This window comes from Petaurus breviceps, unplaced genomic scaffold, assembly GCF_028583685.1.
Source record: "Petaurus breviceps papuanus isolate PSGF00001 unplaced genomic scaffold, PetGlider_PUasm1.0 179, whole genome shotgun sequence".
In the NCBI taxonomy this organism is placed as follows: domain Eukaryota; kingdom Metazoa; phylum Chordata; class Mammalia; order Diprotodontia; family Petauridae; genus Petaurus; species Petaurus breviceps.
Genome location: NW_027185779.1, coordinates 3,857,086 through 3,873,934, shown reverse-complemented (window position 1 = coordinate 3,873,934; position 16,849 = coordinate 3,857,086). Strand labels below are relative to the sequence as shown.

General features: G+C 39.3%; 1 protein-coding gene across 3 annotated transcripts in view; it reads left to right on the top strand.

Moving 5' to 3' along the window:
• Positions 1–733: 733 nt before the first annotated feature.
• Positions 734–16,849, top strand: part of NDUFAF6 (NADH:ubiquinone oxidoreductase complex assembly factor 6) — a 51,737-nt gene continuing 35,621 nt past the window's right edge. For 2 of the 3 annotated variants that reach the window (XM_069086598.1, XM_069086599.1), the window contains exons 1-2: positions 734–988; positions 15,442–15,541. In XM_069086598.1, coding sequence (XP_068942699.1) covers positions 792–988; positions 15,442–15,541 — 297 coding nt within the window. In that variant the 5' untranslated portion in view covers positions 734–791. Of the gene's footprint in view, positions 989–15,441; positions 15,546–16,849 lie in introns of all 3 variants that reach the window. The other variant, XM_069086600.1, reaches the window with a different exon arrangement.

Here is a 16,849-nt window from a genome sequence, read left to right as displayed (position 1 = left end):
TCATCAGAGTGGTATTGGAAACGTATTTGAAATTGTTCATAGTTGCTTAGAAATAGAAATTGTTAAATTTTTTTTTGCCTCTTTTTTGTGTCCCTAATGCTTAGCACAGTACCTGGCAAATAGTAGGTGTTTAATAAATGTTTATTGAGTGATCCACTGTTTCTTTCATTTGGTTTTTGTTCTTGGGTTTTCTTTTTATCTCTATTTCTTAGCACAGGGTCTGACATAGCAGGTTATTTAATAACTGTTTATTGATAGTTTCTTTTGTTTGGCTTATCTTTGGCCTTTCTTTTTGGATCCAGCTCTTAGTACGGTACCTGGCACATAGTAGACAATTAAGCAATGCCTGTTGGCTTTAATTGGGAGAAAGGAAATGAAATGAGGGCAACAAGTGGTGCAGGGCAGAGGGGCATCGAAAGGAGAAAGAGAAAGGAAGGTGAGAAGTAGGTGGAGAAGGCGGGGAGAAGCGGCGGCACAAGGAAAGGTAAGGGATGGAGGCGGACAGGTGGGACTGGGGGGGGGGGGGTAGAAGGCGGCGGAGGATGTACAGAAAGGAAAGGACCAAAGGGGGGATGAGGCGGGAAAGAGAAAAGCAGAGAAGATTCAGAAGACAGACAGATGTGTGAGGGAAAATGAGAGACAGGGCAGAAAACGAGTACAGGAGGAAAGCGAACAGAAGAGAGAGCGTGTGGGGACTGGGAGGAGAGAGAAGGAGGGGGCGGCGCTAGGGCGGGGCTGCGCAGGCGCCTGAGGCTGTGTGAAAGGTAAAAGGTCAGAGGTGTCCGGGTGTCATGGCGGCCCCCGCTCTGGCACTGGGCTGGGGCCTTCTCCGCCTCAGCTCCGGTTGCTGCTTTCTTGGCCACGTGCCCCGGGGTCTAAGCGCCCGCGGGAGGGGGCTTCCGGCACCAGTGGTCTTGGGACGAAGCGCGACCGCGTCCAGTCGGACAGAAGCCCCCGGCAGTGACCTGTACTGCATGGAGCTGCTCCGGTGAGCTCCGGCCCGAGGCCGCCGCCGCCGCCGCCGCCACCGCCCCCTAAGGCTCCGCCGTCCTCCGGGCTTGCGGAGGGGAGGGGAGAGAGAACGACTCCTGGGGCCGGAGGAGGGTGTCGGCGGGGCCCCGGAGATGACCCCCCTCGCGGCCCCTCCTGTGACCTTGGGCTCTGCTTCACCTCAGTTCAAGAAGCATCCATCCATTTGTTTTACCATCAGTTCTTATTTCCGTCTTTTGTTATTTCACTTCACCGTGGTTCCCAGCTGTGCTCTTCACTCTTCTCTCGGAATGTTATCCTGTTATTTTTAAAGACTAGAGAAAAATGAGAGCACAACTAATCATTACATCGAAAATACACGTGGTGGGAGGGTCTTCCCATTTCTTCTCTTCCCAGCTGGCCGTGCTTGTTCCCGATAATTTCGCAGTGCTCACTTTTGGGTTTTTTTCGGGTGGTTCTTTCCGTCTACCGTTGTGGTAATCTCTAAGTTTATTTTTTCCTTATCTGGGCTTCCTTCATTCTACGTTAGGTTAGTAGATCTCTCCGTGCATCTCTCTATTCCTCGAGTTTTTCATTTCTTACAGCACAGTAATGTTGAATTACATCAACGTGCCACAATTTATTTTGCTATTCCCCAAATTGACCGGCATCTAATTTTAATAAGCATTCACTTAACAAGCTCTTATTAAGAGACCAGTGTGTGCCTGGCAGAGTTAAAGTGACTTGTCTAGGATCACAATAACTAGTAAGTATAAGAGACTTGACTTGAACTCAGGTCTTTTTGACTGTAGACCCAGGTCATTATTGATGGAGATACGCTGTTGGGGACCATCAAATAAACCAGTTTAGCTGGGACAAGAGTGTGAGGGGGGAATGATATATGGTAAGACAGGTTGGAATCATGTTGTAAAGGGTTTTAAATGCTGGAGGAGTTTGTAATTTTTCCTAGAGACAAAAGGGAACCACTGTATCTTTTTTCAGTAGGAGAGTGACATGGTCAGTCTCTTACTTTAGAAATATTTTGGTAGCTGTGATGGATTGAAGAGGCTGATTGCAGGCATAGCAATTTATTGACTGTTGCTATAGACCAAGCAAAAAGATTATGGGGGACTGAATTAGATTTTTTTTTTTGTGGGATGAGTGGAGAGAAAGATGGGATATGAGGGTTGCTGAAGAAGTAAAATTAGAATAGGTAGCATTTGATTGAATATAGGTGCCTATTGGCTTCCACTCATTTAAGCAGGACTATTGTTTGCTACTGCCAGGTTATCCATGTTGAGATTTTACTTTACGATGATCATTTTTTGGGGGTGAGGAGGCAAAAGTCAGGCAGTCAGGAAACACTTAAAATGCCTGCTGTGTGCTGGGCTTTATGCTAAGCACTGGGGATTCAAAAAAGAGGCAAAAGAGAGCCCCAGTTCTAAAAGAGCTCACAATCTAATGGGGAAGACAACAATCAAACTAATATGTACAAACCAGCTATATACAGGATAAATAGGAAATAATTAATAGAGAGAAGAGTTAGGAAAGCCTTCCTGAGGATGATGGGATTTTAATTGGGACTTGAAGGAAGCCAGGGAAGCCATAAGAGGGACATGAGAAGGAAGAGCTTTCCAGGCATAGGAAACAGAGTAAATGCTGGAAACAGAGAGATTGAATGCCTTGTTTGTGGTTACTTTTATTTTTGAAGCAGGAAGTGAATCACATAAAGAAGTAAAAGTAACCATTTGTTTAACTTTAGCTTTTTATTATTTTTTTGCACAATCCTATATTTATATGAAGTCCTTTAACCAATTTTTTTTTCAATTTTTCCACAGCTGCTTTGTTACCCTGATAAAACTGTGGACTTATCAGTGCTTCTCAATGCAGATGATTCTCAGATCTATATATCCAGCCCTCATTTCTCTACTGATTGAGAGTCGCAATTACCAGCTGACATTTAGGTGTCTTAAATTATTATGTCCTGTAGGCATCTCAAATATAACATGTCTAACCCCTTCAACAATTTCTTATTACTGAGGATGCCACCACCCACCAACCTCAGTGTCATCCATGACTTCTTGATTTACTCCATATAGCCAGTCTATTACCAAATTTTGTTGTTTCAACCTTTGAAACATCTTTCATATATATGTTCCCTTCTCTCTAGTTATACAGCTACTAACCTGGTGCGGGCCCTTATCCTGTCATACCAAGGTTATTGCTGTAGCCTTCAGGTTGATTTCTCTGTTTCAGATCTCTCCCCATTCCAGTTCATATTCCACTCAGCAACCACAGTAATCTCCCTAAAGTGCAGTGTAATGCACTGTCATATCAATGTATAATAGTGTGACTTACCATAATCATTAAACTCCATTGGTTCTCTTTTACATAAAGGATGAAATATAAATTCCTCTCTTTGTTATTTAAAGTCTTCTACAACCTGGCCCCTTCCTACCTTTCCAGTCTTCTTATACTTCTGTAAACGGTGATTTAGCTACATATTCCTACCTGCTTCTTCTCCTATAAGATACCACAATCTCTCATATTTGTGTCTTTACACTGGCTGTCCTGATTGCCTTGAATGATTGCCATCTTTAACACTCTTCCCAGCTTCTCAGGTTTCTTTCAAGACTCAGCTTAAATCTTTACTTCTGCAGGACACCTTTCCTGGTCCCTCTCAGCTGCTAGTGCTTTCCTTTTGAGATTATTTTCTACTTATATTAAATATATCTATGTATATAGTTATTGCATGTTGTTTCTTCCATTAAAATATGAGCCATTGAGGACAGGGACCATAGTTTTGCATATCTTTGTTTATGTAGTACTTAGTGTAGTACCTGGCACATAGTAAGCACTTAATAAATGCTTCTTGACTTACTATAAGATACTATACTTCTTTTTTTTTTTTTACTAAATTTTTATGTTTATTTTTAGTTTACATCATTCATTTCTACAAGATATTGAGTTATGCATTTTCTCCCTATCTTTCCCCTACCCACCACCCCAAAACAGTGATCCCACTGTATACCCCCTTCCCCAATCTGCTCCCTCCTATATCCTCCCTCATCCCTCCTCAGACTTTCCAGTAGGGCAAGATGGATCTCCATCCCCCGGTGCCTATATATCTTATTTCCCAGTTGCATGTAATAATAATAATAATAATAATTTTTTTAAACATTTGATTTTAAAACTTTGAATTCCAAATTCTTTCCCTTCTTCCCTCATTACCCACCCTTACTGTGAAGATAAACAATTCAATATAGGTTGTACATGTGTAGTTATGCAAAACATTTCCTTAGTGGATACATTGAGAAAGACTGACTATATTTCCCTCCATCCTATCCAACCCCCCACTTGTTCTATTCTCTACTTTGACCCTGTCCCTTTTCAAAAGTGTGTGCTTCTAACTACCCTCCCCCCAACCTGCCCTTCCCTCCATCCCCCCTCTCATCCCCTTTCCCTCTACTCTCCTATAGGGTGAGATACCCTATTTAGTGTGTATGTCATTCTCTAAGCCAAATTCAATGAGAGGAAGGTTGACCCCATTCCCTTTTGCCTTTCTGTTCTTCCCCTCCATTGTAATGGTTTTCCCTTTACTCTTCTCTATGAGATAATTTACCCTTTTCCTCTCATTATATTCCTCTCTCACCTCTCAATTTCACCTTTTAAGTATCATCCCTTCCTATTCAATTGATCCTGTGCCCTCTATCTATGTATACCTGTACATATATACACATACTCACATATGTATTCATATGCCCATATACCCTCCTATATAGACATATATATGCATGTACATACACACACATATATGTTTATATTCCCTTCAACTATCCTCATACTGATAAAAGTTTCTTAAGTTACAATTATCTTTTTTCCATGTAGGAATGTTAATAGTTCAACTTTGATAAGTTCCTTATGATTTCTTTTCCCTGTTTACCTTCTCATGCTTCTCTTGCTTCTTGTTATCTAAATGTCAGATTTTCTATTCAGCTCAGGTTATTTCATCAAGAAAGCTTGAAAGTCCTCTATTTCACTGAATGACCATATTTTCCCCTGAAACATGATACTCAGTTTTTCTGGGTAGGTGATTCTTGGTTTTAATCCCAGCTCTTTTGACCTCCAGAATATCATATTCCAAGCCCTTCAGTCCCTCAATGTAGAAGCTGCCAGATCCTGTATTATCCTGATTGTGTTTCCACAATATTCAAATTGTTTCTTCTTGGCTGCTTGTAATATTTTGTCCTTGATCTTGGAACTCTTGAACCTGTCTATGATAGTCCTAGGAGTTTTCTTTTTGGTATCTTTTTAAAGAGATGATGGGTGAATTCTTTCAACCTCTGTTTTGCCCTGTGGTTCTAAAACATCAGGGCAATTTTCCTTGAGAATTTCTTGAAGGATGATTTCTAGGTTCTTTTTTTTTGATCATGGCTTTCAGGTAGTCCAGTAATTTTTAAATTATCTCTCCTGGATCTATTTTCCAGGTCAATGGTTTTTCCAGTGAGATATTTCACGTTGCCTTCTATTTAAAGACATAAAGTCACTAACTTCCATTTGGTCCAATCTAATTCTGAAGGAATGATTCTCTTCAGTGAGCTTTTGAGATTCTTTTTCCATCTGGCAAATTCAGTTTTTTAATGCACTATTCTCATTGGCTTTTTGGGCCTCTTTTGCCATTTGAGTTAGTCTATTTTTTAAGGTCTTATTTTCTTTAGTCAGGTTGTTGACTCTTTTCATTATTTTCTTGAATCATTCTCATTTCTCTTCCCAATTTTTCTTCCACTTCTCTTATTTGATTTTCAAAATCCTTCTTAAGCTCCTCTATGGCTTGTAACCAGTTCATAATTTTCTTGGAAGCTTTTGGTGCAGGAGTTCTGACTTCATTGTCTTCCTGCCATTCCATGCTTTGATTCTTTTTGTCCCCGAAATAGGAGTGTAAAGTTGGATTGCTGTGCTTGCTTTGCTTCCTTTGCTTGTTCATGTTGCCACTCAATTACTTGACTTTTGAGCTTTTTGCCACAGTAGAACTCTGCTTCCAGAGAGGAGAGCTTTGTCCCAAATCACTGGGGTTTTCTCAGCTGCTGGAGCTATTAGTTGGGTGCCCTCTTCAGAAGCCTCACAGGCTCTGGCATCTGGTCACACACCACAGGACCTTCACCCAAGATAGCAATCCAGATCCAAGCAGGTTAAAGCAAGAGCAGTTACCCCTCACACCTATTGCTTGGTCCCCCTACAATCTCAAGCCAGGAGCTTTGAAGCAGCCATGTGGCCGCCATGCCTCAGCTGCTTCTCCCTCTGGGGGCAGAGGCCAGATCGCACTTCCAGACCCCCTGTTCCCAAAGTCCACACTGATCTTTTACTTTGCCTTTGGCATTTATGGGTTGATAATTCTGGAAACTGTCACAGCTGCTGGCGATCCACTCTCCCGAAGTCCTTCCAGCTGGGGCTGGTTGGGCCATCCTGAGGCTAAAACAGTGGGCTTACATGGGGCTGGGCTCTGCTCCTGGCACTCTGAGATTGACCCTTCCTGCTGGCCTGCCTTCAGTGATAGATTTGTTTCTCTCTCTCACTTTGTGGGTTCTGTAGCTCGAAAGTTTGTTTAGAGTCATATTTTATAGGTATTTGAGGTGGTTATGGGGGAAGCTTAGGGGATTTTCCTGCTTCTACTCTACCATCTTGGCTCTGCCCCTCCTAACATCGATACTGCATTTCTATTTTTTTTTCTTTGCCTTTTGGAGGGCAATTGGGGTTAAGTAACTTGCCCAAGGTTACACAGCTAGTTTGTGTGTGTGTGTATGTGTGTGTGTGTGTGTGTATGTGTGTGTGTGTTCGGGCGTCTGAGTCTGGAACCAAACTTGGGTCCTCCTGACTCTGGGGCCAGCACTTTACTACTTTACAGCACTTTACTCCCTGATACTACACTTCTCAAAATGAATACCTTTCTATAGGGAATTACATTATAGCAAGGTTCATTTCACTTTAAAAATTAATATTTAATATTAATTAAAAACTGTCCTCCTGGATATAGTCTCCTTCCTGAGTCTTAAAAAAATACTTCTTGAATTGACTATATCTTTATCATTATCATTATTATTATTATTATTATCTTTTTATTGAATGCTTACTAAGTGCCGACAGTGTACTAGCTTCTGGGTTAATTATTAGGATGAGTTGACACCTGCCTGTATAGAGTCCAAAATCCAGTTGACATTTAAGTGCCATTGTATTATGTATAATAAAGATGAAATGAATCTGCCTTTAAAATAGGGGATTAGTGGAGTGGCTAGGTGGCACAGTGAATAGAGCACTGTCCCTGGAGTTAGGAGTACCTGATTCCAAAGCAGGCCCCAGACACTTGACACTTAACTAGCTGTGTGACCTTGGGCAAGTCACTTAACCCCATTTGCCTTGCCTTCCCCCCTCCAGAGAAAAAATACTGTGACAGATTTTTGACTAGATATTTTTTCTGTCTTGATGGGATCATGAATGACTTCATGGAAAATGTGATACCTCAGTTGGGGCTTGGACAGACAGATTTTTACAAGTAGGGATTTTCAGTCCAGGTGACTGGGAATATAGCAGTATGCCATTAGTAACCATCTATATTCGTTGCCTCCTCTACTTTACCTCCAAACCCCTTATTATCTGGTGTCCAACCATAGCACTCAATTTATCCACAATTTCTTAATTACTTGTCTTATTCCTCAACCTTCTTGATGTATATGCAACATTTCACAGTCCTCCTGGACATTATTTTCCCTTGGTTTTTGAAACATTGCTCTTGTGGTTCTTCTGCCTCTCTGATCACTTCTTAGTCTCCTTTGTTACTTCATTGTCCATATTCTACCTATCATACATTTTTGCATCCCAGAACTCGTCCTGCACCTTCTGTATATGCTTACATGTGTATATGTTTTTTCTGCCAGAGTGTAGAACTGTAGAATGTAAGCTTCACTTGTGTCTGTAATCCCAGTCATTGGAAGGTAATAGGTATTTAATAAATGTTTGTTGATTGGTACTTGTTCCTGTTAATTCAATGATCATCTCTATGCAAGTGACTTCCAAGCCAACATATAGTCTTTAATTCTCTCTTGAGTTCCTGTTTTTCATTACCAGCTGCCTGCTGGATAACTCCACCTAGATGTCTCAAATATAATGTTCAAAATCACATTCATTTTCTTTCCTTCTAAATCCACCTCTCTTTATAATTTCTCTATTTCACCCAGTTTTATAACCTTATAGATATGACTTTTCCCTCCCCTTTACCTCTCATATCCAGTCAATCACCATATCTTCTTGGTTCTACTTGAACATGCTCTCATAACAGGTTTTTTTTTCCTGTCTATTTACACAGCTACTAATCTAGTTCAGGCCATCATTTTCTTTCACCTGAACTACTGCAATAGCCTTCTAATCTGTCTCTCTGCTTCTTTTCCCAGATGTCAAATTGACATTCATAAAGCATAGGTCTGACCATTTCACTCCCCTACTAAGTAAACTTCAGTGACAACCTTTTGCCTCTAGGATAAATTCATTTTAATTCAGCAAACATGTAATAAGTGCCTTATACACAAAGCATTTCTTATTCACACCCCTGATCCCCCCATGTTATTTGCTCTCTCTCTATATATATATTTTTTAATTGACTTACTCCTTCCCTCCATCCCTCTATGTAAATTCCATTTTTTGTCTTTGTATTCCCAAAACATATTGGAATCAGATTGAACATAGACCTAAACAGAAGGGTAGACTGAGGTGATGCTTTTCAGACTGTTTTTAGTCATGTCCTATTCTTCATGAGCCCCTTGGGGGTTTCCTTGGCAAAGTGATTTGCCATCTCCTGCTCATTTTACAAATGAGGAAACTGAGGCAAACAGGGTTAAGTGACTTGCCCAGGGTCACACAGGTAGTAAGGGTCTGAGCCTGAATTTGAACTTAGGAGGAGGAGTCTTCCTATCTCCAGGCCTGACACTCTACCCACTGTGCCACCTCCCTGCCTCAGGTGATAACTTACAAATAATTATATCATTAAATAGAAACTCAGAGAATCATGGGAATAGGTGAGATTCAAGCTAGTATATTTTTTTTAAAGCAATTGGGGTTGAGTAACTTGCTCAAGGTTACACAGCCAGTTATTTCTGGGTGTGGTGCTAAGTATCAGAGCCTGGATTTGATCCCAGGTCATCCCGACTCTAGGGCCGATGCTCTTACTCACTGAGCCACCTGGCCGCCCATAAGCAATTGGGGTTAAGTAACTTGCTCAAGGTTACACGGCCAGGTGTTTCTGGGTGGGTGCTAAGTGTCTGGGCCCAAATTTGATCCTAGGTCATCCCGACTCTGGGGCCGGTGCTCTTACTCACTGTGCTACTTGGCTGCCCCCAAGCTAGTATTTGAAAGATAAATAATATTTCAACAGTCAAGAGGTAAGATATGCTAAAGGGCATTCCAAGTTCAGGAAACTGCTTGAGCAAAAACCATCTCAACATAAATGCACAAATAACTTAATCTATTTATTATGATGTTCAGAAGAGCCAAGAAGTTTGAAGAGAAGATTAACTTTTGTAGATACTAGAAATCCCAGTCCAGTCAAACTATTAAGTGGCTACAATGTGTAAAGTTCTCCAGCATACAAAGGCATAATATCTAGGGGTCCTGGGTAGGCACTCAGCCTTCAAGGAGTTTGTAATGCCTCTGGAACTAGGCAGGTAGAATATAGCCTAACATATAAACAGGTAAATGTTTCCCTGATAATTTGTGGAGGGAGAAAGTACTAACAATTATAGGAACCAGAAAATGCTTTATCTCAGACTTTGCGCTTAAGCTGAGCTTTGAGGAAATTTAGGGATTCTCTTGAGAGGAAGTGCTTTCCAGGCATGGATGTGAATGCCTGTGAACAGGCACAGAGTTGGGAAATATAATTCCAAGTTCAAGAAACTTCAGATGTCCAGTTTGAGACAGAGTATGTGAGGGGGAAATGTTGTAAAATAAGACTAGGAAGGTAAGCAGGAGCCAAGTTCTGAAGGTCTTTAAATTCCAAGCTAAGGAATTTGTATTTTATCTTTCATCAGGAGACTGACATAGTAGATTTGTGCTTTAAGAAGATTATTTTTGCAGCTGTGTGGAGGATAGGGAAGGGAGAGGCTGGAAGCCAGAAGTTCAGTTAGGAGAATGCTTGAATAGTCACAGGATCGTACATCATAGAGTTGAACTGGAATGGATCTTGGAGGTCATTGAGTCTTCTCATATTACAGATGAGGAAACTGAGGCCAAGAAGGGTTAAGCAACTTGCCATGGGTCACATAGCTAGTATGCCTGGGGTGGTACTCAAACCCAGGTTTTCCTGATTACATATTTATCACTATTTTCACCATGCCGTGCTGTCTAGATCATATGTGATGAGAGCCTAAAATAAGGTAGTGGCAACATAGAGGGAAGAGAACTAATGAGAGATGTCCTGAGGTAGAATCAGCAAGACTTGTCAGATGATTTTATATTGGAGTTGAAGGGAGAGGGAAAGGAGGTTGAGAACTTTTTTGGAGAGTAGAAATATGGTACCTTTAACAGAAATAGTAAAGTTTGGAGGAGGGGGATGGGTTTTACAGAGGACCTAGAATTCGTTTTGGACATGTTGAGTTTGAGATGTCTGTGGGATATCCAGGAGGTAGTTGGTGATGTGAGAATGAAGCTAGGACTAGATATATAGATAAGAATTAAACATATGGGAGCTGGTAGCAACAAGAGGAAAAAAGAGAAGAATAACTAAGACAGAGCTCTGGGGGACACCTATGGTTTGGAGATGAGACATGAATGACGATCTGTCAGAAGGAGTTGAGAAGTTCTGAAAAGTAGGGGGGACAGGAGAGAGCTATTTCATGAAAGCTAAAAGAGAAGAGTGTCTCAGGGGTGGGGAACCTTCGGGCCAGCTTCGAGGCCCAGATTTCCTACCACTGGTAGAAGAAGATGATCAGAAGTGTCACATGGTATGGAGAGGTTAAGAAGGATGAGGACTAAGGAGAGACCATTGGATCTAGTAGTTAAGATTGTTGGTAACATTGTTGAGATAATTTTCTTGAGAAGTGAGAATTCAAGACTTTGAGAAGTAAGTGGGAGGAAAGGAAGCAAAGAAAGGCAAAATGCATAGATGACAATTTCTAGGAGTTTGGCTGTAATGAGAAAGAGAAATGTAGATGCTAGTCTGAGGGTGTGGTGGGTTTAAGTGAAACTAAAAAAAAAGAGTAGTGAAGGTAGAGTATAGTACCTATTAATCTGGAGCTAAGCGGTGTATACTTTTTGCCATATCCAAGCAGTCCAGCTACATTTCCCACCTTCCCAACCTCCTAAGAAGTCCCACAGAGAGTTTCGTGTCACACTTTATGGACAGAAGAGTAGAGAGGGGATCTTACCATCCTTAAAGTTTTCTGAGTAAATGGTTCTTCCTGGTTCAGTGGCCAATCCTTTGACAAAGCTCCCTCTCAACTGTTGTCACAGGATTGTTGTGTCATCCCAGAGTCTTTTAGCACTAAGCTTGTGTGTCCTTGAAAGTGGTTAGGATCCCAGGTCAAGTTCAAGAATGTTCCATAGAGATACACAGCATCTTCATTACATGAGGATGGGGGATGGGGGGGGGGAAGATCTGAGTATCTTTGGGTTGTTGAGATGGACTGGGATCTCTAGAGCTCACAGTGAAAAAATGGACCAGCAAATCAAGGAAACATTGGCTCCAGGAGAGGAGGAGCAGAGGCAACTTTAACATGGCATGGAGAAGTTGGAATTTGCCAGAAATTTCATTTTGTTAGCTTTAAATAGTTAAAGGAAGTCTTAGTGGAGGCTAAGGGCAGCCACTTGTTTCTTCAGTCACCCAGCAGGTTTGCTGGGTTGATACTGAGAAGAGAAAGGGGTTGAAATTCCTAGAGTAACTTGAGTGACTAAAAAGTTGAGGTAGCCGAAGAGGGTTACAAGATTTGAAGCAGAGAACTCTTGATCTTCAGTCAAATGCTGTATGTTTTTGGAAAGATTCATCCATTTAAAATGTGTCAAAGATAAGCAATACAGTAGTATAGCAATGACATGAATTCATGCATTGTTTTCGTTTGAGAAACTTGAAGTGTTTCACACATATCATTAATCATCTGGAGAACAAGAACATATAACAGTTCTCATTTGGTAAATAAAACAAAGACCTGTGATCAGCCAAGCTGGGGGTAAGATTTCAGTCTTTTTTGCCCTGAGACTATTTTTTTTTTCACCAGGTCATTCTGCCTCTCAAATGCTTTAAACATTTTTGAAATTCAGCAGTATGAGCCCATTTCCCTAGAGCCCATCTAAGGGACCACTTCAAATTGGGGCTCAGAAGATCAGGAAATTTTTAGAATATCATTAGAAGAAAAGCCCATAAATTGAGAATATGGTTCCCTTGAATCAGTATAATTAAATTCAAAAGGTCTTTGGGATCAGGAGTTGTTTGATTCTTTATTTGTATCTCTAGTGCATGGTATCTGGCATGTAATAGGTAATTAACAAACATTTCTTGATTGATTGAACAAATATGTTTTAAAGGCTACAGAGTATTATTCACAAAGGACAAAGATGAAAAACAACCTTGCTCTCAAGGAGCTTATGATCATATTGCAAACTAAGTCCCACACAAAGTTGAATAAGAACAAAGGAGCAAAAATATCCTTTCAGGAAATGTTCTATAAGAAATTTGAAGAGAGGGGCAGTTAGGGTGGCACAGTGTATAGAGAGAGCACTGTCCCTGGAGTCAGGAGGACCTGAGTTCAAATGTGACCTCAGCCACTTAACACTTACTAGCCATGTGACCTTGGGCAAGTCACTTAACCCCAGTTGCCCCTCAAAAAAAAATTTTGGAGAGAGATCACTGAAGGCATTTAGGGTTCAACACATATGCATAAATTCTCTCTCTCCCTCTTTCTTTCTGTCCCTCCCTTTCCCCAAACACACAGGCACACATACATACAATTTTTTTATTCTCCAAATAAAAGGCTTTTCCCCCCCACAAGAACATTTTGCAAAAGCAATCATTACATTAACCTTTCCATGCTGATACTCTATGGAATTTGTGTTCTTAACCAAGAAATTAGGTTATTTAGGCTATGAACAAAGCCCTGTCATTAAGTATTAAGTCACACCCAGCTTGTGCTATTGTGCTAAGTAAGTTAAACAAGAGTCAAAGGAAATAGAAAACTTCAGGGAAAGGAATATTTTGAGGACAGTCTCTCACTGGTAACTTATGGTTGGTGGTACCCAGCAGACTCAATTTAAATGAATATAGTTTTTACCTTATTATAAATTGTTTCTTGCTGCATACTAGGTGTCTTAAATATTAACAGTGCTAAGATAATAAATAAAAGGGAGAAGGAAGTACTTTACTGTTTTTTAGACTCATCTTTTCTAGCGTCCTGTTGTAATTATATCACATTAGGGGGCGGCCAGGTAGCACAGCGAGTAAGAGCACCGGCTCCAGTGTTGAGAAGACCTGGAGATTGAATCCCGGGCTCAGACACTTAGCACCCACCCAGAAACACCTGGCCGTGTAACCTTGAGCAAGTTACTTAACCCCAATTGCTTAGGGGCGGCCAGGTGGCTCAGCAAGTAAGAGCACTGGCTCCAGTGTTGGGACGACCTGGAGATCGAATCCTGGGCTCAGACACTCAGCACCACACCCAGAAATAACTGGCCGTGTAACCTTGAGCAAGTTACTTAACCCTGATTGCTTAAAAAAAAAAAAATTATATCACATTAAAGAAAATAATAGAAAAAAGGAAAAGCATGAAACCATACAGTATGACTAGTGTTCCTATAGTTATTTGCTTTGTATTGTGGAAGGGTATGTGCATGTGATTTTCCAGAGGTAGGAGCTGATTTTTGTATGAGTAAATGAAATGGGGATTCTGAGCAAAAACTCCTATGTGTATTTTTATTAGCAACTAGAAACTTAAAAATATCTTGAATTCACTAGCCAGGGGGAAGTTTTTATTTGTGTCCTATGAACTCCTGTCTGAAATGACTTATTTGGAGTGAGAATGAGTACAACAAATTATAGTTTTACATGTACACCCTCCCTATGGCCTGCCTTAGCAGAGGTGAAGATATAAGCCATAAGATTTTCTCTTAGTGTTATTTGGGCTCAATCCTTAGATCCTGATAGTAATATTGCAAATGCTGGGAGTATGTTGTACCTCATAAAGCATAAAAGTTATTTTGGTTTAGATAGTTACAATCAGATAAAACCCTTTATTCTAGAAAACTTAGCCCAGAAATATTTTTTGGAACTGATAGCAAGTTAGATTCCCCAATAGAGAAGCATTTGGGCTGGATTCTTATCTAACATTTTGACAGTTTGCTTGACCATTTTTGTTTTTAATTTCTTGGTGCCCCCTAGTGGCAGAAATCACATTGCTGTTTTAGATCACTTGTTTGTGATAAGGTGGTAAAAATACTGCCATTGAAAACTTTTTGTTTAAGTCAAATTGCAAAAGAAGGTTTCAGAATTGGACAAAGATTACTTCCCCCCTGCAAAGTCCATAGAATACTGCATCATGGTTTTTTTTTTTCTGAAACTAAAAAAAAAAAACCTCATAGTATATAAATTGCTTTAAACGATAAAAATATAATGGAAAGAACACTGTAGCTTATTATTTTTGTAATTTGATGTCTATATCTGTTACTGTTTGACCTATTTAAAGCAAAAGTAGTTCTGAAAGAATTTAAATTGTAGATACTGCATTGTTAAGACCAACCAATGTATGTTAAGTATTTCATTATTCTTAAACTTTGGTGTTGTTTAGTTGTTTTTCAGTCACATTTGATACTTTGTGACCCTAATTAAGATTTTCTTCATAAAGATACTGGAGTAGTTTGCTTTTTCCTTCTGTAGCTCATTTTACAGATGAGGAAATTGAGCAAACAGGATTAAGTGATTTACCCAGGGTCACACAGCTAGTAAGTGTCTGAGGTCAGATTAGAACTCAAGAAGATGAGTCTTCCTGACTCCAGGACCAGCAGTCTATCCATTGTGCCACCTAGCTGTCATTTTTTAAAAAATGAGCTTTATCATTTTTCAGGGTTATGTAATTTTTTAAATTGTAAAGTATATGGCTATTAACAAAAACAAAAACCACTTGTACTATTGTCCTGACAGTTTTTTCTTAATGTTTTGAAAAGTTGGCCTTATCCCCCCAGAAAGTATCCTGTGGTACAGTTTGTCTGTATTTGGCCTTGAGAGGAAGTAAAATAAGAAATTTCAGTACAGCAGTTATAAAATAAAAGATTGTAAGATACCTAATTTGTGTCTGAATTAATAAGTAAAAATTTTTTCACACTGATCTTGATCTTCAAGCCTATTCAGGATTGAAAGTTTGCTGTTTATAAATTGACATGACGAATGTATTTTTATACAGAATTTAAAAAGCAACTAATAACTTTTTGTTTGTCTGTCTTTATTTGTAGGAAACGGGACTATGAAGGATATTTATGTTGCCTGTTACTGCCTGAAGAAGCCCGAAGCTCTGCTTTTGCATTGAGAGCCTTCAATGTGGAACTGGCTCAGGCTGGTATTAACATAATTAAAACAGTCAGCTGAAAATGTTAATGTTTGAGTGTAAGGTTAAAGTTTGTATAGTAAATAAAATGAGTTACATATTAAATAATTAAAAGTTAGTTTTTAAGATATCTTAGAAGATTTGTTTTTCTGGATAAATATTATTTAAAAATTACTTAGATGCTAAAAATAGAAGTAAAGTTAATTTTAAGAACCCATCTTGAATTTTCATTGGTGAACTTTCAGTTCTACACATTCCAATTTGGGTTTTTTTAGTTATTTTTTCAAAGATTAAAAGGTGAAAAAGAAATATTAGAAAAACTGGAGAGATAATATAGTCTACTTATCTATTATTTGCATAATATAAAATTAGTATGTAATTGTTGAGTTTTATGAAACATTTCGTTGCAAAATTAATCCCTTTTATTTATGTAGCACTTTTGACTTTGCAAAGCATTTTCAAACTTATTGTGTCAGTTAAGATTGTATCTCTGCATGTAAAGGAAACATTGGAGACCATTCTCTAGATCAGAGTTGTCAAACGTGCAGGCCTGCAGCCCAGATTAAATGTACTTGGGAAATATTTAACAAAATAAATAAAAATATAAAAAATAAATAATATTACATTTTCAAATCAAGCCAGTATGCAGCTTACAGGGATCTTTATGTCTCCTTTAGTTTCTCTCATTTCTATTTGAGTTTGATCCCAGTGATCTAGATAGATAATTCAGTCCATACAACATTGCCCTTTCTGTATTTTTCCATGTTATTTTCCTTATCTAGAATGCTATTCTTTTTCTTTTATGTCTATTCAAATTATGTCTGTTTTTCAAAGCCGAGGTCAGTTTATTTTTATTAAAGTTGATGCTACTTTTTTAATATCAATAACTTTATTTTTATTTTCAGTTCCACATTCTCTTCCTCCTTCATCGAGAAGGCAAGAAATATGATACCCATTATACATATAAAATAATATAAAACATATTTCCACTTTAGCCATGTTGCCAAAAAAAGCAAGAAAAATAAAGTGAAAAAATACATAATTTTACTGTGTGCTCAGAATTCATCCGTTTTCCTTCTGGAGGTAGATAGTATTTTCCCCATGAGTCCTTTGGAATTGTTGTGTATCATTGTTACTGATTAGAGTAGCTAAGTCTTTCACAGTTGATTATTATTACAATGTTGTTGTTACTATGTACAATGTTCTCCTAGTTCTGCTCATCTTGTATCCATTTTCCTAGTTCTGCTGATGTCTTCCCAGATTTTTCCGAATCTGTTCCCCTTGTCATTTCTTATAGTGCAGTTTTAAAGCTATTT